The following is a 23,862-nucleotide window of genomic DNA, read 5'->3' as shown; positions in this document are numbered from 1 at the left end:
TATTTATAGAACCGCGAGGGACCAGAGTATGGGGTGGATAGATAGCATAAAAAGAATAGAGGCGGATATGGTGGAAGAAGAGGAGAATAGATAGCAGATAAAGGAAGCTCAACGGCTATTTGTCAATAGCCCAGAAGGCTATATTAATCACTTCATAGCAAACTGGAGTTGTCTGTCTCTGTCTTTTGTATTTTATTGGTACACACATATCTATCGGTATAAGCTAAATGTGGGTTTTAGAGGTTGGTATAGGGGTCAGGCCAAGGTTATTCCAATTTCTGCTCTCCGATGATTCACGTTTCCAAATCCATTCACAAGTATTAACCGACGCGTTTGACGCACACGGAAAATACTAAGTCGCATATTTTAAATTGTATTCTCGAGGAAATGATAAAGGTAGCCTACAGACAGTTGGAACTTTACTGGTTCAGGAAAAACATCCTCATAAAAGATCATCTCAGTTGACTAACATGCACCTACTGGCCATTCATCGTTTCCAGCTCCAGTTTATTGGGTGTGGAAGAAAACATGAGCGAGTCAGTAACCGACGCAACTACGCACACTCCAAGCACAAAGTCCAATTTTGCTGACAGTAAGCCGACACAGATCTTTCTGAATTAAAACAATAGCCGCAAATAAGCAGCATGTGCAGCAATCTTTCCAAATCTAGGTGCGTCTGCATTCAAAAGCAATGTTCATTTGCAGATAAACATGACATTAGGCCTGTTTCTGTTAGCAATCATTTCTCGAAATGGTAGATCGGTAATAGTATGTTTTCGTCATCACTTTAAAAAAGGTCTAAGTTGACTGTATCCATTTTATCAATATTCACCCATTTCTGCGCGTCGTGTGTTTTACGAGCGTGATAGAGTCTGGTAGTGTGTGCGTGCGTGCGTGTGTGTGAGTGCGTGCGCGCGTGTGCGTGCGTGCGGGCGTGCGTGCGTGTGTTTACTTCCGGACTTCATTCTAGACTTGTTCAGAAAGCAGTAGCTGTGGTGGCTTAGCAGCTAACACGCTAGTAGCCATACAAGGATACATGACAGAGGGTACCGGGGCTTGTTCAGCCGCATCCCAGGGCTCAACTCATTCGTCGCTACTGTGGGACGAGGCAGGACACCCGACACACCGACGGAGAGACACCGCACATCACACACACACACACATACATACATACACACACACTCTCTCACACACACACACACACACACACACGCTCACACTCACACACACGGGTACCACGCTGACCAGAAAGTGGACCGTTACCAAGACCGTTGACTTGCGCTTTACTCCTGAGCACATATTCCATTTGCCAAGTCGTCCGATGCTCTTCTCAGGCGAAAGGCACAAACATTAACAACAGACTGTGTGGCTGCCACCCTACTACCCCAACGCTGGACTGGAATCAAAACAAGGACATCACAACAAGTTTCCACATTTGATTTGACCGCCGACTCCTGGCAAGCGGCGGGAGAGACCGGGCCGGTAGCGACAGGATCTGGGTCCAGCCAGGACTAGTGCCTGGGCAGTGGCTGGATAAAGTAGGGGTCCAGCTCTTGAAGATTTAATCCCCTGCCAAGAAACGTTGCACTAGGCTTGCTATCACCACCATGGATTGGTTAATGGGGTGAGTACAGCTATCTCGGCTAGCTAGCTTACGACAGCTCTCCTGACAGCTCAGCCGCGCAGTCGGTTTGGTGCAGGTTGCGAAACGTCTGTTTTGACACCGTCTATAAAAGCAATTGAACGCAGGCGAAATGTGCTGTGTTGTCGTATGTTGCAAAATAAATGTGTCAAAGTATGTGTGATGGGTAGCCTGTTGCCTAGCTTTAGCCTAGCCTCACTGAACTGAGCTAGCATAACTGGCAGCGGTCTCGTTTTACTCTGGTAAACGCAACCTGATATTAACCGACCACCACCAGCTGATATCTTGGGCATCTATTTGGCGTCCTACCAGCCTGCCAATAATGTCATTTAAGGTTATAAGAGATATAAGTCGGAAAATATATATGCCAAGGTTATTTAGCTGACCAATAATGTGAAGCTTGTAGTAATGATTTATGCAGCAGACAGCTAACGTTAGCCACCAGTCAATCATGCTAACGGCGCTATCCATTGCTTGTTTCCTTTTTACGAGACGCACCTTTGCTTGTCGATTTCACTGCGTGCACTCCGGCCATAGCAGTCATGCTAATCCTGCTTGTTACACAAGCCCTATGCAGACAACCAAGACCCCTAAGGAGCTCATGACACAGGGGTATAATTGAAAATAGTCAAGTTATATCCAACGTCATAGAAGTCACTAACAGAGAACCCAAGAAGCATATAGTATTAGGTGTCTTATTTAAAAGGCAAATGTTTGTGGATTGCAAAACTTGAGAGGAGGTTCACTTGCAATATCAATTCCTACATTTGTTTTTGATTAAATGCTATATGATGCAAGTTGATTTACATGAAACTCAAAGTCATTGAAACTTGCTGCCATCAATTCCCTTGTTATTGAGTGTTTTTCTATTTGCTAGTACATTTTATCTGCTACCAGATAAAGACTGATAAACCAAATGCACTTGACACAAACAAATGGTCACAGCAAGAGAACCCATGAAGGCCTACTTGTTATCCCCTTCCAAACATCAGTAGTTATTCTTTAGTAAACACAACACTGGTTTTATTTGCATCTTATACATATTAACAGTGCACTCTTCCGTTTCACGTTTTCTGTTGGTCTTCCTGTAAGGTGTGTTGTTGACAGGCCCTTCACTTGACTGACTGTTTATCTTGCTGTCTGACAGAAGCAGGGTGTAGGTCTTTTGATGGGGGGTGGGGGGGAGGGGGTTGCACATGCACAGCTGATATTTTGGCTAGGGGCATGATTACCAGACAGCTACTATAAGGCTCAGGCTGAAATGTGTGGCAGCAGCAGCCCTAACTTGTTCCCTAATTATTATTAGTATGCTGATTATTATTATTCAATCTGCATTTTTCTTGTGACATTCCTCTTTCTTTGTTGCTTGCTTTTTTCTTTTTTACCCAACAGTTGTTGCTTGCCAATCTAAACTGTTTTGCTCAGTGTCACACTTCATGGATAGAGGAACTGAAAGCAATTGAATGTGGCGTGCATCAAATGCTGCGGTCTAACGTCTCTGTATTTCTATGTCTTAAATATAAACGCACAGATACACAGCCCTACAGACACACAGTCATGCATTCAAAGGAAGTCTCCAAGCACACAATCATATCTGACTACCATCTCATTTGGAGACACACTGAGGTCAAAGAGAAATGTCAGTGCCAGACAGTCCTACCAATGTGTGTCTTTCTTGCCAGTTTACCAGTCTGACTCACTCCATGGGGGTTAGCAAATGTCACGAGTACTGCGAATAGGTTCTCGCTCTTGAAGAAAGGTGTCAGAGGTTATTTTTAGGCATATGCTGTAAGATCGAATTTACATACTGTACATACAAGGAAAGTACCAAACTATAGATAAGCTTGAGATTAACAATTCTGTGTCCCAATACTACTGCGTCTCATGGCATTTGAAAAAAATACAGTTATCATTACATTATAATAAACTAATACTGTATTTAAGTAATACATCTGTTAGTAATTGATGTGTACGGCATATTCATGACGTTGGAATGCAAAGGGTAACTATTCCTAGGTTTAGTGACCAAAATATCAGCTTGACCTGCTCGGCCCATGACTAAGATAGATATGATTGAACAAACGGCGTGTGTGTGTATGCAAAGTCAGCTGGTTTGCGTAATTTTGGTGTATGTGTGGGGATAATATTGGATTGGGGAGATTACCAGAAAGAAGGAGAAGGGATGAAAAAGAGAGAAATGAGGTTTAATGAGAGACTGGTGAGCCCAACTAAAGCAATGAATGGGCCGTGTCTTTCATTCTGATGGGGAAGAGAGATGAAGGCCAGTCACATGAAACTTGTTTCAGTTCACTTCAAGGTAGTGCTGCCTGGAAGTCATGATGTTGAATACTTTGCATAGTGTCTGTGTCTGTGTCTGTTCTGAGGAAGATGGAGGATGTCCGTTTAGTGGTCTTTATTTTTTCCTTCGACCAGCATGATGCATCCATCTGACCTCATCTGTCCAGAGTCAGACAGGATGTTACATCACAGTTGAGAGGGGGGGGGCAGGGGGGGGGGGGGGGGCATAGTTAGGACAATGTGATGCGTGGTGCCTCAATCTGTCTTTTCCTGCTGGATAGAAACGGGCTGGCTTGACAGATGTTTAATCCTTGCACTTTTGAGCGATGGATCAGCAATGCAGAAGAGAAGAGAGTGGAGGAGAGCAAGGGGGAGGGCGAGAGAGGGAGCCAAACGAACGGAAGGAGGGACAACTAAGTGCAGGGAGCTTCAGGCTTCCCGGCTCCACTGGGGGCTAAGCCTGATGAACCCAGCCGCGATGGCCATGAGGATGGATGGTGTTCAGGCTGCCGGGTGCCCCGTCCTCTTTGACTTCAACAGCTGGAGAAAGGACCTCAAGCACACGATGATTGGTTATGGAGAGGAGTTACGGTCTCCCCAACACACTTGCAGTATATTTTTATAATGCCAGCACCAGTAGCTTGCTCTCTGCTCCACACTAGCTTCAAATCTCATTCATGCCTGTGACTAGATAAATGGTTTCTTTACTGAAGATGATGAGACACGGTAAATGGTCACACAATTTGTCCAGTGCCTGAATTGGATGCATGTGGATTTTTGAGAGCTCTACCATATTGTTTATGTAAATTCATTTTATATTTTGTGACCTCAGCCACTCGAACAGCCATGAATAAGGCTGAGTTCAGTGTGCTTCTGTTTGTGCCTCTGTTCGTGGTCTATGACTCAATATGTATTTCCGAAAGATATGGTGGGGCGGGGAGTCTCTAAACAGCCACGTCCTGATTCAACCGTATTTACATCTCTGCCACGGCACTGCACACAAACATGCACACGCGATGTCAGCTCAGGTGAACCTCTCTGGCTCCTCCTCTCTGTTGCAGCCGATGGCTCCAAGAAGTGCAAGTTCTAGAATGCAGTATCTCCCACATCTAGCTTGACTTTATTATTTGTGTTTGGCTGGCCCCTGGTTTCTGGGTTATTGGCATTAGTCTGACTCTGAAGCAAGAGTTTACATGAAGGTTGTTAACGAGAAGGCCTTGTTAACAAATCAAACTATAAGAAAAACATAAATATGTTATGTTTGCCATTACTTTTGTTATTTACAACTACAGGCCAAACGAAGGCCAGGCGAAGGGGTTTACTAGGCTGCAGTTCCTCAAGCTAGAGGTCCCAGTTTGTTTGGACAACATGAACCTATTTTGTGAGAGGAGGATGGAATCCATGTACTCCACAAATGCAAGATGCTCCAACTGATCAGACTTGATGTACCGGTTTATAATAGGTTTTATCCAGCAGAGATGCTGATGTGTATGTGTATCTGGTTAGAGTCTCTGTGGACCGTGTTGGATACAGAATGGCTGCAGAAACATTAAAACCTATCAGATGGTGTTGAAGATTGTTAATGGTTATAGGTTTAATAAAAGCAGTTTAGGGCTAATATAGCTGCAATTTGGTGGAACATTATTGCAAAATGCAACTTGGTAATGAAACTATATTGCACATTTTTAGGTTAGCTGGCTAGTCATGATGAGCCTAGTTTTCCCTTTGCTGCTGAAAGGACCAGTTTGCCATGGACCTACCTATCTATCACTAATGTTAATCTTAATCTTCTTTACATAAATTAACCAAACATAAATCTTTGTCTCTTTGTCTGTCTCAGCCGCTCTATCTTGCTCACTCCAAACAGTTTAGGAGGGGCATCTGTGTGCTTGGCTGATGTCTGGGCTGTGTGGCTCGGCTGGGCAGAGGGCAGAGTCCAGCTTGCCTCCCCTTTGGGCCAACGGTAAACAGCAGGGGGTTATCTAACATCCATCCCAAAGTCGCCCAGTCGTAGGTAGAAGTAGAGCTGTGCAATGAATCCTCGAAAAATTGCGTTTCCCAGTACAGCTCAGCTCTGCGATAAGGGCAATTGGGTTTATAAAGGGACAAATCTGCTGCGTCAGAGTAAGGGATAGCGAGTGCATCTATCCAAGCGGTGCTATTTCCCTCCATGAAGCCGGCATCATACTGACAGTGTTGTCAAAGGCAGAGCAGACGGAAACCAAAACAAATGTTGAGAAAGCAAGGCGGAACAACTACAAAGATGTTCCCTCCTTAGATGGCTGGCTCGGCTGCAGAACAGCGTCGCTTCTCTTTCGGGCTGGGACTTTATTTCGAGAGGAGCCCGGCTTTGGTGTATTATCTGGCAGCAGCAGACCCTGTCACGTAACAAAGAACCCAGCGTGATGCCCTGGTATCACACAGGCCAGCGTGACTCTGTGTTGACTACGTATCGCCTGCTGAGGCTCTGCCAGCCTCTCGTCTACACGCCCTGGCCGTGCCCTGGTAGCAACAGACGCATGGATGTTTGTGTCTGTCGTCATCTTGGAGGTTTTCTCCCATCCTCCCTCCGACAGCAAAGCAAGGAGGAATGTTCTAGTCAACCCCGATCCTTGGTCACCAGACACTGTGTTGGTGAGGTCTGTTTCTGAGGTCAGCCCCGAGCTCTCTGCTCTTTAGAAGAAACACTCAGGTGGAGTTTTGCAGAATGAAATATATAATTTAGTACCGCAGCCAGGAAGCTGGCGTCAGTGTGCAATCGTACCCCATGTGGGGTGACGTGCAAGTATACTGACGGGTGCAACTGAATGCAGGTCCACAGGTTTTCAGACTGGAAGCATGTTCCAAGATTGTCTTGGCCCTGGGGTCTATGTTCTGACAGTCCGACTCAAAGCAGCAGACAGCAGATAAAGGGCTGCTTCAGAAAAAAACATTTCACAGTGGTGCAAGTTATCTAAATTTAACAAGTACTTCTATTTTGATCCTTTTTATCTGGCTGCTTTATCTGTGTCAGTCGTTTCCTTGCATGTTTCGGTGTTCTGCGTGTTTTGCTTGGCAGACAACGAGCGGTCCCATGCTGGGAATGTGTTTACTCTTTTGTAAGGGCCAGATCTGGCACTGCCCACAGAGACGGGGAGTGGGAGAGCGAGAGAAGGACTGCCAGACGGCCAGAGAAGTCATATGACTGACTTAACATTATCTCTCTCGCTCTCGCTCTCGCTCTCGCTCTCGCTCTCTCCCTCTCCCTCTCCCTCTCCCTCTCGCTCATTGCTTTATTCAAATGTGTGTAAATCAGGAGCAGTGATTCAACACGCACTGTGCGATTCCACCCGGTCAGTTTGAGAAGCTCAGTAGCAGCTCCACACTGTAGCCCAGCCGCTGTGCTGTCAAAGCCTATCATATTCCAATGGGGGGGGGGTTAGACTCATGCTAGCTCGGCTAAAATCATTGCAACGGCCTAAACCCCCGTTTAGGCTTCGCTCCCCCACACAAGCACCCTGCAGTAGCCCCACGGTCAATGAATCGGATCCGCCACACGCACGCATACATGTGTGCCCACACACATACATCCCAAGGCTCCAGCCAACGATGGCACAAATCGCAGGGGTACAGGTGTGTCTAAGCCCCATGGACCAGCATCCTCTGGAACGGTGTGTTCTGCAGAAGGAGAAGCACAGACAGTGGGTGGATGTTCAGGGGGGGAGCATCGTGCGAGCAGGAGATTGCGTGTTGTGGACCAGAGGAACATGTAGAGGTGACAGAGAGGTGACTGATTTTGCGGCTCATGATGACATGTGTATGCATGAAGACCCCGCTACACAACAGCTGCGGACTGGGTATATACGGTAAAAAGAAAAACAAACTTGAATGTCAACCCATGCACTACTGTGTATCTGAATCAAGCAGTTTGCCTGTTTTGAGTTAACGGATGTGGTAAATCTCCCACTGTAAAGTAACAAGTTCTGTCTAGTTAAGTCAAGGTTGAGTCAACATGCCTTTGCGCCCCTGGTTTCAGGATGATGTGAGGCACCAGCCAATCAGAATCAGTGTTGTATCTTCAACATGTGTTGACCTGCTGGCTAGCTGAACGTTAAGTTTGAGGTCATGAGCTAAACTACTACATGTATCAGTGAAACCAATCGTTTTAAGTCGCATTACACCAGCTACCGAGAAGCATGTAGTCCAACTACATGCTTGAGTTTTAATTGAGAATTTGGGACTGCAAGGAGGCCAGAATAAGGAAAAACATTGTATTTGGAACAGGCCTAATTGATTAGGTCTATTCACATTGGCCACATATCAGGGCACCATATCAGGATACCACCATCCCCAGAAGAGCCTTGTACCAGTTTTTGTTATGTTCTAATCATTGTTTTATGTCCCATACAGATTGAAACGTATGGTGACCATTCCTTTAACATCTTCCTAGCAATGTTTTTTCACCTCTAATTCATTTACTTGTTTTAATTTTGTCCGATTACAACTGTGAAACTTCTGTTCCAACGCGGTTCATTAAAGAGATGGCATCTTTTGGTTATTCATTTTTTAACCTACTTTTCGCACCATATAAAGACCAATCGGTGCCTGAGGATACTATGCAGAGATGTGGTGAATGGCTAGAATTAGCACAGATAGCGTTACTGCTAGCACAGCTAGCTAAGCTGTGCCCTTGGCCAGAGCCCTTGGCTGGAGACTGGGCTGAGCTGTAATTGGATTACAGAGCGAAGCATTGCACGATCAGGCAAGGCTAGGCCACACACACACACACACACACACACACACACACACACACACACACACACACACACACACACACACACACACACACACACACACACACACACACACACACACACACACACACACACACACACACACACACACACACACACACACACACACACACACACACACACACACACTGTGTCCAGCACCTGAGGCAGTCTGAATAGAGCAAAACCTGATTTCTAACTTCTATCCACTCCCTTCCTCTGCTTTGTTCTGATCCTCTGTCCTTTATCTCGTCTACCCCAGTGGGCAGGTTCTTCCTGTACTAACTTGTGCGATCCCTAATAGGCGTGTAATATGTTTGCAAGATCAGTGGGATGTCTTGCAGTGCCTTGCTAAACAGACTTGATTCAGTGCCTGTGTCATTGCTGATGGTCGATAGAAGCGCCAGGAATCGACAGGAGCGGAACTGTGGGAGTAAGAACTACCTAATGCAGTGTTGTATCTTAAAGGATTTCGTGGTGTTGTACATGAAGTGTCCAGACAGGACGGAGGAAGGCATGTGTCCACGTTTACAGAACAGATACAGCAGGATATACAGAGGCAGGAAACGGGGTCAGATTAGACTTGCTGTAAGACTGGACAGAAACTGAGCTGGGCCTGCATAATTAGGCCCTGGCACTCTGCAACCCCGCCCCCATATTGTTCATGCGTCTCCTCCAACCAGTCTGCAGTATGACACACTTCCTGTTTGGTCTAGAGGAGGAAGAGAGGCAGCGGCAGATGGAGTTTGGTCAGGCCGAATCGGGCTGTTCTCGTAGTACCACCAATTTATGTAGAAACCAGCCCAGGGCCGAAATTAAAACACATTTCTTCATATTTGAGGAAATACAAATTTTTCATGATTACTTTGGGATGGCCTTATTTTTGTAGTAGTGGTATTGGTGGATGATTGCTGTGTTGTGGTGGAGGTGCTGTTGGTGGCAGAGAGGGTGTTTATGATGGAGATGGAGTGGATCGGGGTGGGGCTCTCAGTAGCTAGACCGTGGCGTCTAAAGAGAGCAGAAGCCGGGACCATACCGTCCCGGTGTTAAAGCCCATCTCTGAGAGCCCCTTCCGATCGGCCGGGCGGCCGTTTATCACCCAGGGCTCGCCTCGCGATGCGGCCCGCTGCAGATTACAGGAGGGGGGAGTGTGAGGCTGATTTATCTGAGGCTGTAGCTCGGTTAAATGAGGCTAACAGGCTAGCTGAGATAGCGGACGGAGAGAAATGGGATGACTTAGCCTCTAGTGATGATGACCCCTGCCCTGTCCTGACGGTGCTCACCGTTTAACGGGGCTTCTCTTTCACATCCAGTTCTCACACTCGCGAGTCGCTTCCCTTTCTTGCTTTCTCTGTTTTTGCCGTCTGTATCTCCTCCCGTTCCTCTTTAGGGACGTTGTTTTAACCTTAGTTCACGCCCGTACCTCATCCAGACATTTAACATTAACCTCCTGTCCTCCTCCTGCACAACCGTCAGTTCACTCTTATCATTTGATATTAGAGCGGCACAACGTTGTATAAATGTATAAATGTCGATCATGAAACTAAGGGAACCCTGCTTACCTACGCTATACTTACCCAACATCGCACGACCTGATGTTACTGGCAACAAATTGAACCAAACATAATGGTACACTTCGCTCTTGAAACCAATCCATTGCACCAGGATGTATAATCTTTAGCTGGAACGAGTCATCCTGGCCCATATCTGGCTACAGAGTACACATTCAGGTGTCTAGTCTCCATGCCAGGTCTGTGTTCTGATCCTTGGTGTCCGGTTACATAAATGTCATTGAGATGACAAGTGTATCAAGGCCCGGGACTGTTATGTTCAACCTACAAAACCCTCATTGTTAGGGACCGAAAAATGGCATTAAAGGGATTATAGTATGCCCCATGCCATCACACGTTCCCAATGGGGTACACTCTGCTTTACACCTTTTCTCTCGTCTGCCTCTATCTGAAAAACCCTTTTAGTTTAGATTCAATTCTTAACGTACAAAACAGTTCCGCTCACACGCGACACACGACAGTACCACATAGACCATTAGAGGAAGTGACGCATCGCTAATTCTATTCTGCTCGGAGATTCATGACATGAAGGGACACCAAAACAGATGAAGGTTAGGAGCCAACATGGTGGGCTACGATTGGCTCAAAGGGACATCACCTTACAATAGTGACATCAATGTCGCTCCGTTCAGCCAACCAGACGCGACTACAGCAGGAGCGACTAACGGGTCCCCACTGTCCCCGCTGGGGGACGGCTGGGGGACGTCAGCCTGGCTGTCAGAGTGGGGTTCCAATCAGAGAGGGCTGAAACAAGGCCGGTCAGGGAGCTCCTCTTTAACTCCTCATCTCTGTTCGCCTCTCGTCTCTCTCTCTCCCCGGCCGAGCTCGCCTGCTTCTGCTCTCCTCCGTCTGTTATACACTCATCACTTTCTCCGGTTACGACGGCATGACATTTTCCCACGTATTTTGTTTCTAAATACAAGGCACCCCAACCAACACGCATAATAATAATAAACACCTTAAAAGACGACTCTGATTATTGTGTTTGGGATCTGAGCGGTTCTAGTTTATTATTTTCTAGATCAATCCTATGTAGGAAGTCGCCGGAGATGACAGGATGCTTGTATTTAGGTTACTGTAGCCTCTTGACCCTTCAAAGGCAGGATTTGGGTGATGGAAATAGAAAATCTATGTGTGACTGTGCACAGGCTATATGTGAGCAAACTCCCCTTCGATGGTGGACATCCGTTAGCTGCCCCAAGATTGTGTGTGTGTGTGTGTTTGAGACACTCCCAACATCCGTTTCTCCCGATTGAAGAACAGTAGGTCAGGGGTATTTTGATATGTGTGTGAGAGAGAGAGAGAGAGAGAGAGAGAGAGAGAGAGAGAGAGAGAGAGAGAGAGAGAGAGAGAGAGAGAGAGAGAGAGAGAGAGAGAGAGAGAGAGAGAGAGAGAGAGAGAGAGAGAGAGAGAGAGAGAGAGAGAGAGAGAGAGAGAGAGAGAGAGAGAGAGAGAGAGAGAGAGAGGTCCCGTTCGCTCCTTCCCCACATGCAAACACATCACATCTTGTTATAGCGTGCTCTCTGACCATCGCTGCTCTAGTATATATATATAGGATGGGACTCAAAACATGAGTTATATGCTGCCACTAACAGTGATAGCCCTCAACGCTCTGCTGTTCTCATTTCCACTTGGTAATAGTGAATGGTTCAACTAGGGATGCAAACAATTAATCGATTATCGATTAATTGTCGATAAGAGATTACTCGATTAAAATAAATTACTTGCAATTAATCGCATTTTTAACCCGTAATTCCCCAACCGTCCACCAGAGGGCGCGCTTGACGCCAGACGTACTTGACGCACACGCGGGAACACAAGCGAAGCAGAACAAGACAAACGAAAAGCGGGACACTACTAGCCGTGTTCGAAATCGTTCCCTATCATGGATGTAGTGCACTAAATAGGGTGCACGCCATTTTCTAGGGTGTTCGAATTCTCAGTGGTCCACTATATAGGGCACTATATAGTGGACTTAAAATAGGGTACATACGATGTTCCCTACATGTTACTGCCGTATACCACAATGCAATGCGGTTGTATTTTTCCAGGGGAGAAGAAGCCGAATAACCGCGAAAAATAATACATTTAATGATGGAGTCTCCGGCATTCGTTTAGAAATGTCAACAATTTATTTGGGATTTAACATAGAATATTTAACATTCAAAATTAATTAAACAAGGAAATGTAACATTCAACATCAATACAACCTCCAGCTTTCGTCGTGAGTGCCCGGTTTGTTTACTTGATGTGGGCGCATCTGTCTGCGTCACACAAATACCCGGCGCATTTACTGACGCAAATGACGTTTAGAAATGTTCAGCGTAGTGTCCGAATTCTCGTTCCTTATTCCCTATATAATGCACTATATCATGTACACTATATAGGGAATAGGGAACGATTTCGAACACAGCAAGTGACACGATGAAGAGGGCAAAACGGAGTGCAGTATGGAGCCACTTTAAGTTGGTTAATGACGACAAAGACGCCAAATGCACAATTTGTGGAAGTATTTTTGACAAATGTACTTGTAAGTCGCTTTGGATAAAAGCGTCTGCTAAATGCCCTAAATGTAAATGTATTTTAAAGTACAACAACTAAACGACTTCGTTGAATTACCACCTAAATGTGTCACATTCAGAAGGAAATTCAGCTTCTCAGAAGAATTGCCGCTTATCAATTAATCGATCATCGATCGATAAGATGAAACAACTATCGATTAATGAATTACTCGATAATTTGCATCCCTAGGTTCAACATATCGATATAAAGCACACGCGCACAGACACACAGCCATCACGTGCGCGGTGGGGCTGACGTAGACGAGCGTTGGTTATTCTTAGCAGGGCTGCTGGAGGCCACCGTAGCGTGACCTCACTCTTCATGTCCCACTGGCATATTTTAATGAAGCTCTCCTCCTCACCGAGGCTTCCAGAGGCCACGCCATGCCTCTTCATTTCCTGCTCTCACAAGTTAAGGCTTGACGTGAAAATGTGCTTCTCTTTCTTTTTCTGCCCCGCTTCTCACATTAGGGTCCCGTTTTATAGCTTTTCTTTTCTTTTTATTTGCATGAGGTTCATTAACCCCAACTTCCTCTTCAACATAATTTATTATAATATAATTGATTTTTTGGGATTGGGTCAGCAAGTCTGAAATGGCAGGCATGACAGTTCAACCAACTAACTTTTAAGCGGACAATTTTCAATGACAAAGATCTGTTCTTCATGCAAACCCCTGTTGTCCATAGTTCTATAATACTCATGTATTCTATAAATTACACATTCATATCTATCATATTTACTGTGTTTAATCGGGCACCATCCTCCAGGCATAGCATGGCTTCTCAGCGGCTGAAATCCTTGAATGTTTTGCCACAGCATTTACAAGTTTTTGTGGTGGTGTGTGTGTGTTTGTGTGTGTTTGTGTGCGTTAGTCAGACACACCACAACTAACACATTTAGAACCAGCCGCCCTGTCACCCAGGACATCCGTCTATTGTTTAATTCAGAGGTTACATTTTAGTGGGATGTTTTTTGTACTACTCTGTGTGTCCTCCTTCCCATCCCACAGGCTTCCTACCTCTATTGGATAAACTCGTTCAGTCAGAACACCGGCCTCCCCACCCTTCCTCGTAGAGGATGTCCTCCACCATTCCGGTTCAACCAGCCTGCCAAAGCCGTCTTTTGAATCACGCCCGGCTGCGGCAGCAGTCTGAAGAGTACACCGCATGAATGCACGGTTTATCGTATTTAACAAAACATGCCTAAAAATAAAACCACTAAAAAAGACGCCTTTTTTTAGGCCGACATTCAAATGTAAGATGTCTTCCTCTAAACCCGACACCTGTGATATCTGCGTGGGTGTGAATAACCAAGCAACAGTACTTAGTCAGTCCTTGTACTTTTCCGGTATTGCGATCTTGAACAATCAAAGCACATCCTTCCTACTTTTTTATCGCTCTCACCTCCTGTTTAACTTTGAAAGATGTTGCATCACGTGGCTGGTAGTCCTTCAGCACAAAGTTTCAGTACGTGCTGTGAAGTCGTTTTGCTCACACTTCCAGTGAGGGCCATGAAGTCCTCCTGCACCTTGTTTCTAACACCTGCCCGAGCTTATTAACCTTACACGGGGGTCACTTACATTTCAGTCTGACCTCTATTCTTGTTGAGTAGTTATTTGACCATATGTCATTCTGTGTATGCTTGCGCTTGATGGTGCCTTTAGAGAAAAGAGAGGGTGTCAATTTTAAGGTTGTTTTTTAAATAGAATAAATGAAAAGGGCACAGATGGAGGGAGTGGCATAAGCACGAGAAAAGCTTACTCAAAATTTTTGCATGAAATCAGATCTCTGTATTGTGTTACTGAGGCTGGCAGGCCCTCCCATCAAAATGGGATCAAACCAGTCCATTCATCACCTGACCACATCACCACTGGATGCAGACCAGTCTGCAACCAGTCCACTGTTACCAGTCCCGCCGAGTTTCAGGTGTACTGGTTAAGATTCCGAAGGTTTAGGGTGTTAATCAAACCTTCATCGTCCATCTCTTACTCCTTGTGTAGGTTTCCCTCCTTTCTTACTTAGTGAGTATTTAATCGTCATGCTCTATGCTTGCCTCTTTTCCTTTGAAAGCCCAGTCCGTAGGTGCGTAACTGCCACACCTTGCTACTTTGGTAACCAATCACACTTTGTTCGCCCTTGTTTTCAAATGCTTCACAAACCACGCCGTATCGCCCCCTAGTGGTGATCCTGAGAACAATGCAGTTTGTTTGTCCGACAGCAGGTGGCGCCACCGCACCCTAGAAGTACACAACATACCCTTCCCCGTTTGGAGCAAACAGGCACCTCGGCCTACAGCTCAATACTCTGCTTTCTCAACATCGACTGTTAAAGCCTAATATCCACTCAGGCCCATCAGGCTAACTGGGCCCTTCCCTCCTGATGTTTGTCCTAACGGGATGGCTGGCGATCCGATCCCTCCGATAGGTTTAGTTCCATCTCATTTCCTCTCTACTCCCTTTCTTCAGGGCAGTGGGATGTGTAGATGTATCAGTGCAGATCCAGAGCTCAGGAACACTTTGCCATGGATCTGTCTGCAGTGCATCTGCAGCTGATTCCGTCACCGGTTCCGTGAAGCGGTCAGTAATGTGAAGCCAGGGTGGAGCGTAATATCGAAGCCAGGCTTTGGTTATCATCCAGCAGGCTTCTCTTTCCTTGCAGGATCAACTTTTCAACCCAGGCGAGATTACCTACATTCAGGGAGGCTGAGGGACAGCGACAAAGATAGACAGGCAGAAAGGCAGAAAGCATAAGAATATTATGAACGGACTAAAAATCCAGACAGTAAGATATACTGGCCTGAGAGGCAGCAGTTAAAGACTAGTTATGGTGCTATTGTCTCCGTATGGACCAGAGTGTAAGTCACAGACAAACAGACTCCTTGCGTCCTTCTGGCTTACAGTAGACTCTTTCACACACCCAGACACTCATCAGATCTCATAAACTACTTCAGCTGTGTGTGTGTGTGTGTGTGTGCGCGTGTGCGCGTGTTCTCTCTCCGAATCACCTCTCCGCCGTCAAACATGGCTGGCTCATAACAAAGCATTATATCCTAGAGCCACAAGTTCCTTCTCCCAAACAACCACTGATGTACCGCTTCCCTTGACACGGGTGTGTGTGTGTGTGTGTGTGTGTGTGTGTGTGTGTGTGTGTGTGTGTGTGTGTGTGTGTGTGTGTGTGTGTGTGTGTGTGTGTGTGTGTGTGTGTGTGTGTGTGTGTGTGTGTTCTGGTTGCTAATGGGTTGCGGGCCAAGCATGGCTCTGTGCAGTGTATTCCTGGAAACCCTATGCAGAGGAGGGGGCCAGGGGGCCAGTCCTCAATGCACAGCAGCCAAGGCTGCCTGTTCCTCTGGAGGCTCTTCTCCCTCTCTCTCTCCCTCAATCAGGCCCACAGCCCAAGGGGTGTCACCAGGGGGAGGGAGACGAGGAATAACTCACAGCACAGTATTCATTTGTTTTGCGTGGGATTTCCACAACTGTTGTCATAGCAATGCATTAGTGTTTTATTTATTCATCCAGTTGTTTTTTTTACTTTCTTGCTACCGTTGTCTTTCCCGGCTAACTTGGACCACGGCCATGTGGCATGTTGCTGGGATGATGAGGGCAGTGATGAAGGGTGGTAATATGACCCCCCCCCCCCACACACACACACACACACACCACTGGGGAGGAGCGGAGCCTTGTGATGGATGAAAAAGTAAATTACTTTTTATGCATCAGATGATGCATGTATTGGCTGCTCTGGGCCGGGGGATTGCCTGCGTGCACTGCGCACACACTCGCGTTATTCAACTCGCACCCGAGATGGAGCAAGGCAGACGGCAGGCCTGCGGAGAGCATCTGTGGGGGGAAAATGGTGCAGTCCTCTTCTTTATCCTTCCATATTCTCCTTGCCTCCTACCCAACACTCCCCAGTATCAATCCACTCACCCTCCTCCTCCTCTCTGGCCCCTCATTTGAATTCCATGTTCCCCCTTCACAGCCACGGTCCTCCCTCGCCGTCTCCACCTCATTCCTTCTCCTCTCTGTCCTCCTCCCCTCCCCGTCTCCCCCTTTCCTCCCCTCTTCTCCTGACTGAAAAGTGTTACGTAACCGCAGTGTGGGAGTGACTGCAGCATTCGATCAAGCTGATTGATCAGCACTTCCTGGGCTATGGGCTACTAATGCTGATGAGCTGCCTTGGAGCCAGTGGGCTGTGGACACTGTGTGTGTGTGTGTGTGTGTGTGTGTGTGTGTGTGTGTGTGTGTGTGTGTGTGTGTGTGTGTGTGTGTGTGTGTGTGTGTTGGAGCCCCAGCCATGCGACATGCAGCACTGCGACGCGTGCACTGATTTGACCATAAGGCTGCAGTGAGCCAGGCTTCTCTTTGTTTCACCGTGACCAGAACTACACAGCCAACGACAGATCCATAACCTGACGCCTACACACACCACGAGCACATAGATCATTGTCTACCCCAGGGGCAAAATAATCACATTTAGAGGTACCCCTTTAAGTGAATGATATATCCTATACCCCTAAATAATTTCAATTAGTCTCAGCATTAGATGCGGAGGGGTAAAGTGCACTCCCATATCATACAGGTCCACAATTACACTAAAGGAATTTGGTTTGGTGCTCTTATAATAATTTCTCACAATCGCAAGCTTCTTTCTTTTTCATTTTTTACATTCCTTTGTCTTCCTGGTGGAGGGGGAACTTGTGGACGCAAAGCCATTAGTAACATGATGGAAGTCTAAATGTTCGCTAATCATGCCATCAGTGCATTCCATCAGAAAACAGTCTGAAGGGCTGCTGTCCGAAGCCTGCAGAAACACCAGAGCACTACCTGGCATGGCTTGGAAACGCTAAACAGGATTTAAATTGCATTAATGGATCCTCGGTCCTATTCTTAGCTTCAAATCTCTCTCACCCTTCGGCCGTTGACAAGTGTCGGAGCTGCTGAGACTGTTTAGTGCTTTCCGTTGAGCATATGGAGATAAATATATAGCCGCTGTACGTAGAACACCGGCGTGAAACACGAGAGCCTGTTTTCCCTCGCCTCGCTGTTAATGGGATAAGACCGGGCTCACGTGAGTCTTGATTGTTTTGTAGATTGCGATGTATTTTTCGTCCATTCCTTTCTAAAATGAACGACAGTTAAAAAAAAACGGTGAAATATACTGATGTAGGATTCATTTAAATTTTCTGTCGCTTAACAAATACTAAATGGTTTTTCCCCCCGGTATGTCTCAGTGTGTTTTGCGTCAATGGGTATTAGACACAAAGAAGGTGTTAGCCATAATCGAGTCTCTCTGGAAACACGCGGGAAGTAGAGGCGGCTGTCGCTGAATGGACAAACGTGTCTTTTTGTTTCAGTCGAAACGTTTGTTCGGCATCAAAAGCACAACTCAGAACTTGTCCCCCTCACTTCAAAACCCTGCCCCGCGGAAACCGGGGGAGCTGGAGAGGGGCGGAGGTCTGGGAAGAAGCTACAGAAAGAAAGCAGCAACGAATCTGTGGTCTGCAATTCGACTCCCACGTCCACGTTTGTTTCTGGTCTGCGGCCGTTCGGAAAAACGGTAGTTTTCGAGGCGTAAAGACAATCAGAATACTGTCAATTCTGGATTTCTTTATCCGATTCCTGGCGTCCAAGATGAGGTTTAAAAGGAATGGCTCCTATACGTTAAATAGGTAAGATGGATATTTTTTACAGGCACGCCAATAACTTTATCTTTTCCATATCGGGGGGAGAGCGGGAGGAGTAGAGCTGAAAGCGTGTGTGTGTGTGTGTGTGTGTGTGTTGGAAGTGTTCCATTCTGAGGCTTAGACAATGGATGAATCCGCGTGATTTGTGTAACGTGCAGATCTTTTTACATGGATACCGATTAAGCTGTTTCGCCTATCATTAACATTGCCAATGCTCTTGTAATGGGGGGGGACTACGGGAAGTTGGTTTAGTGCAAATCGGGAGAAACCAGTCTTTCTAGCTCGGGTCTCTCTCCTTTGTTTTCCTTCCGTTGAGAGCAAGAAAGTCATGATGACATTACACCCCCCTCCCAGGATGCCTCCTAGAAATACCCCTCCCCATGGCCATCACCTAGCAACTTTTTCCTCTGTGTGTGTGTGTGTGTGTGTGTGTGTGTGTCTGTGTGTGTGTGTGTGTGTGTGTGTCTCGCATCGCCTCATGGTTGATGTAGCGTTGTGTTGCATGGCAGTGTGCCTGTTGACATGATTGCAACAGGCTCTATTCATGTGTGGGTTTATAAACCCTGTCACGAGTTGTGTCTCTTTACCCCCCCCCCCTCCCCCCCCACCCAAGTTCACTCTCTGTCTCGGTCTGTGTCTCTCTCTGTCTGTCTGTTATCTCTAGGAGTGAGGTTTTCATAAAAAAATACTTATTTATGCTTCTTCTAAAAACGGAGCACACCCGCTGTTGGATGTGCTGGACTCGTAGTGAGTTTGGGCTTTTGATGCAGGGTGATTGAAGGAAGGGTTTTAGATTTTCAATGTATAATGGCTGTTTTCCTTCGTCATCTCTCTACCTCTCCTTCCCCAGTGGGGCTTGTTATCATGGCACATGGATTACGCACGCACGCGTGTGTGTTATCATGGCACATGGATTTCAGACACACACGTGCGTGTGTGTGTGTTTATCATGGCACATGGATTTCAGACACACACGTGCGCGTGCGTGTGTGTGTGTGTGTTTATCATGGCACATGGATTTCAGACACACACGTGCGCGTGCGTGTGTGTGTGTGTGTTTATCATGGCACATGGATTTCAGACACACACGTGCGCGTGCGTGTGTGTGTGTGTGTTTATCATGGCACATGGATTTCAGACACACGCGCACCTCTTACACAGTTGGGCGGGGAATGGGGATCATATGCAACACCCAAAGGAACAATCCACTTTCTTGTGCATGTAATATGTGTGCACTGCTTACCTGACATTTTGTACACAATGTACGGCATGAATGCCCATCCCTGCATAACGCAATGTGTCAGGTTGCAATAATGGTGAGAATAATGCTGATCATGTAGTTTGATGGTGAGAGCAGAGGTCCCTCTCCTGAATGAGAGCGCCCCCTCCGCCAGCCTCATTCAGTGAGTCGGCTGCTGATGAAAGGGGTGACGTCATGCACCACACTGAAGCTGCTGCTTCAGCACAGTCTCTCCTCCTCCTCCTCCTCCTCCTCCTCCTCCTCCTCCTCCTCCTCCTCCTCCTCCTCCTCCTCCTCCTCCTCCTCCTCCTCCAGGACGCAGGGGGGGGGGGAGAGAGAGAGAGAGAGAGAGAGAGACATATAGACCGATGTCCTCAACCACAGGGATGTATACTGGGCTGGCCCCAGAAGCGTCTCTGGTTACTACTTGCTATCCGTGTGTGTGTTGTTGTACCTGATCATGAGGACGGAAGCTTCCCTGCACCATTCTTGCGGCGAGTGTTTAACCTCTCTGTTGGCCGTTGCAGTTGTTTGCCCTGGGGTAGTTTGTTAAGGTGAACTGTGTTTATGCTATGGGGAGGGAAACGGAGGAGACAAGCTGACATTTAGTTTTTTTGTAAGGCGTCTTTCTATTTCTGCAAATTCAGTTTTTATACACACACACACACACACACACACACACACACACACACACACACACTCACACTGCAGGCACTGTATGCTTAGGTTCTTCATTTCCCCTGGCAGTCTGGTGGAAATGTTCACCGGGGGGGGGGTGGGGTGTGTGCGTATGACAGGGAGAGAGAGGGTATGAGCATGCCCTTCAAATGATGACCGGCTCGCTTTGCTACAGCAATGTCCTGTAACGCTCTGCAGTGATTGGCTCGCGTCCTAGAGGTGTGTCTAAGCCTATGCCCCTCCCACACCTATACCTCCTCTCTGTGAATGAACAGTCAATGCAGTTGTGCGTGTGCGGTCGCTGCAGCACACAGGTCGTCACGTGTCCAGTGGTCCCCCAATGTTTACTGTTCCAGTTAACTATTTGCAGTCAGTTTAAAAACAAACCTTAAAATCCCCATTTTGAGCAGTCCGTGGGTCTGGAGTGGCTCGGGCAGAGATAAGAGCAGACGCTCTGGGCGTGTGTTTTGATTTGTTGCTCTGGGGGCTGGAGAGGGGGGACGCCAGGTCGTCGGTTGGGATGTATACAGATTGCAGAGATTCTATCCATCCGGGAATGCTTCCTGTCTCTCCCTCCCTCGGTCTCCGTGTCTGTCTCGCTCCCGCTCCTCTGCAGTCGAGACCGTGCTGCCATACAGTCAGCAGTTTGTTTATGGGACCTTGTTTGCCAAGTTAATCTTCCCGCCTTCCTAGCGGGGCGAGAGAGGAAGGGAGAGGGGGGGGGAAGAGAGAGCGAGGGAGTGAGTGTGAGAATGTAGCGGCGAGGTGGGCAGTGCAGTATTTGGAAGGCAGCGGGATCGTCGGAGCGAGGCTCTCCCGGTTTGTTGAGCGGCCGATCTTGCAGGCTCTGTAGCGGCGGGATACTGCGTGCGCACGCCGGGGCTGCATCGCTGGCCACGTGCCGCAGTGATGTCACGCTGACCTGCGCTAAAGTCCCGAAGACGCCGCCGAGCTCTGGGCCCCTGCCTGCCGGGGGGGGCGACCTCGTGAGGTGCTATGCCGGCCGCTGGACCCCTACCCCTGTAGGCCAGTCAGGCTGCTGCACGGAGAGAGACTGAGGAGCAGAGCGAGGGAGAGGAGGGAGACCGGCCTACGTTGAGACCCTCTCCTCGGTCTAGCTGGACCTACGGTGGGCTGGATGGGGGTCTTAGTGTGCTGCGACTGCTTCTTCTATAGGTATAGGCACACACACACACACACACACACACACACACACACACACACACACACACACACACACACACACACACACACACACACACACACACACACACACACACACACACACACACACACACACACACACACACACACACACACACACACTGTGTGTGTGTGTTAATGTTTGTCGTTCTCGTTTTTATGTTGACACTGTTGGCTTGTTAGTCATGTGTTCTAACCTCTGGGGACCCTTGCCTCTACAGTAGCGGTTCCTGTCAATATTTGGTTTAATCCTGCTGTGTAACAACCCCCCTCCCACAAAGTCAACCATTGCTTATTAAATTGCGCTGCGGTTAAGAGGATGACTTTTAGGACATTGCAACTTTGGCGGGTTCGGTAATCGGTAATCGGTACACCCTTGTTTGACGAGATAGAAGCTCCATCTTTTAAGAGTTTAACAGCCGAGACAGCGAGGACGAAAGAGGGACGCAGGGAGCGAGACAGTGAGAGTGGGAGAGAGACTCTCCGACGGCCTGTTGTCAAGGAAGTGGGCATTGATCTAGAGGAGACACTGAATGAACTGACTGACCTTGAGGTGGGCGAGGGGCAGAAACATCATCACACAGACTCATCTGCCCCCCCCCTCTCCCCCAGAGTACACTTGGTCAGCCTGCCTGGCGGGGCAGGGCTGTTTGTTTGGACACTGTGTTCTGTCCTGAGGTTAGCGGGACTGTTTATGTGAGAGGGTGACCCTCGGACTTTGCTCTCTCCTCTTTCTGTTGTCGTTGGCCTTGAGTGGATAACCTTTCAAACAATTATTTTGTTACTTTTTAATCAGTTCAAGGTGGCCAAAGAAAAATAACGGTATTATCGGAAAGCCATTCTAGCGTTGCATAGAGGGCTGTTGTCCTGGTGGGAAAGAGGGCGGATGGGTTAGGGTTAGGCTAACCAGCCTGGCAGTCCCCACGCTAGTAGGGCTCTGCCTGGTCCGGCCTCACATGTGGGCCTGAGGTTAACCAGCATGGGTCTCCTTCAGCAGCAGCTCCATAAATCCTATATATAACCCTAACTCACGCACACACACACACACCCACACACATCTGGATTAGATTAGGCAGCCCTAACTCGATGCACTTCGGGTACCCTGTTTCAAAATTCAATGTTCCCCTTTTACGGAACAATCTATCCCCTTGTTTGGGGTGGAGTGACGTACCTGCTGAACCCCATATGTGTGCCCGTAGCTTATTGGTTGTGGAACAGCGGCCGTATGAATGGGAGGACATGCGTCACTACTGTTTTTCTTGTAATTATCCTCAGGGAAGCTGACATTGGCCAAATCACTGAGGCCTTATGGGCTCGTTAACAGAGAAATGGTTTGTCAGTTCTATTTTTAGCACTTCCTCTTCCAATGTGTCCCTTTCGACCAATCAGCTTGCTTGGCAGTGATGGTATTTGGTTGATTGATGTGTGTTTGAGAGACACACCCATCTGAACCAGTCATCATCGACCTCCACTTATGAGAGCCTTAAGTGGCTCTTGAGGTTTAGTAGTGTTGTTCATTACTGGCCCTCTATGGAGTATATTCAGTCAGAGGGCTGTTTATTGAAGTAAAGTAGTTTATTGTTTTGACTTGCCCTTCCAAGCCAGAAACACAGTGAACTCTAGCTACTCCAAAGTACATTGTGTACAATATACAATTAAAGGGAAATATGCCAATTGGCCAAAAGGAAACCCATGCACCTTAGGTGTGCTTGCAACTCCCCCATCAAACGCCAACAACTGGCCAGTGTGCATTAGCTGCTGTTGATTGCTGGCTTGCAACAACATTCTTTAGTTGAGTGTAGGTGTTGGTTGGAACAGAGGGCAAGCATCTTGATTAACCTTTCTGATGTAAATGGACGTACCAGATAATGTTCAATCTGCGTCCAAGTGTGTGTGCGTGTGACGTGTGTGTGTGTGTTTCTGGTAGATTCTAGTGAATCAGTTTCTGTGTTTTAGTGTTTTAATAGTGAAGGCCATGTGTTTCTCATTATGCTATTTTGGGCCAGCCTGGCCAAGGGCCAGGTGCAGCCGTTTCTTTCAGTACAATAAGGACACAACTTTCCACCCAAAAAACCCCAGCTTTGCCTTTTCTATGTGCTACCACCAAGTCGTATGTGGCTGTGTGTCACTTAAACAAGCCAGGATAATGGGGGCTGAAAGGAACAAGGAGGATCTAGTAACGCGTGACCTATGGGTAAGACGTGGTACGGGTAAA

At 47.3% G+C, this 23,862-nt stretch overlaps 1 protein-coding gene across 3 annotated transcripts in view; it reads left to right on the top strand.

Moving 5' to 3' along the window:
- Positions 1-981: 981 nt before the first annotated feature.
- The window catches only part of mob2a (MOB kinase activator 2a), a 50,606-nt gene continuing 27,725 nt past the window's right edge, over positions 982-23,862 (top strand). The window contains exon 1 of one of the 3 annotated variants that reach the window (XM_056597886.1): positions 982-1,624. In XM_056597886.1, coding sequence (XP_056453861.1) covers positions 1,608-1,624 — 17 coding nt within the window. In that variant the 5' untranslated portion in view covers positions 982-1,607. Of the gene's footprint in view, positions 1,625-17,208; positions 18,512-20,574; positions 21,621-23,862 lie in introns of those variants that run through there. The other 2 variants (XM_056597885.1, XM_056597884.1) reach the window with 2 other exon arrangements.

This window comes from Gadus chalcogrammus, chromosome 9 (genome assembly GCF_026213295.1).
Source record: "Gadus chalcogrammus isolate NIFS_2021 chromosome 9, NIFS_Gcha_1.0, whole genome shotgun sequence".
NCBI classification, from domain to species: Eukaryota; Metazoa; Chordata; class Actinopteri; order Gadiformes; family Gadidae; genus Gadus; species Gadus chalcogrammus.
The sequence above is the reverse complement of the archived record's forward strand: the minus strand, read 5'-3'. Positions and strand labels throughout refer to the sequence as shown.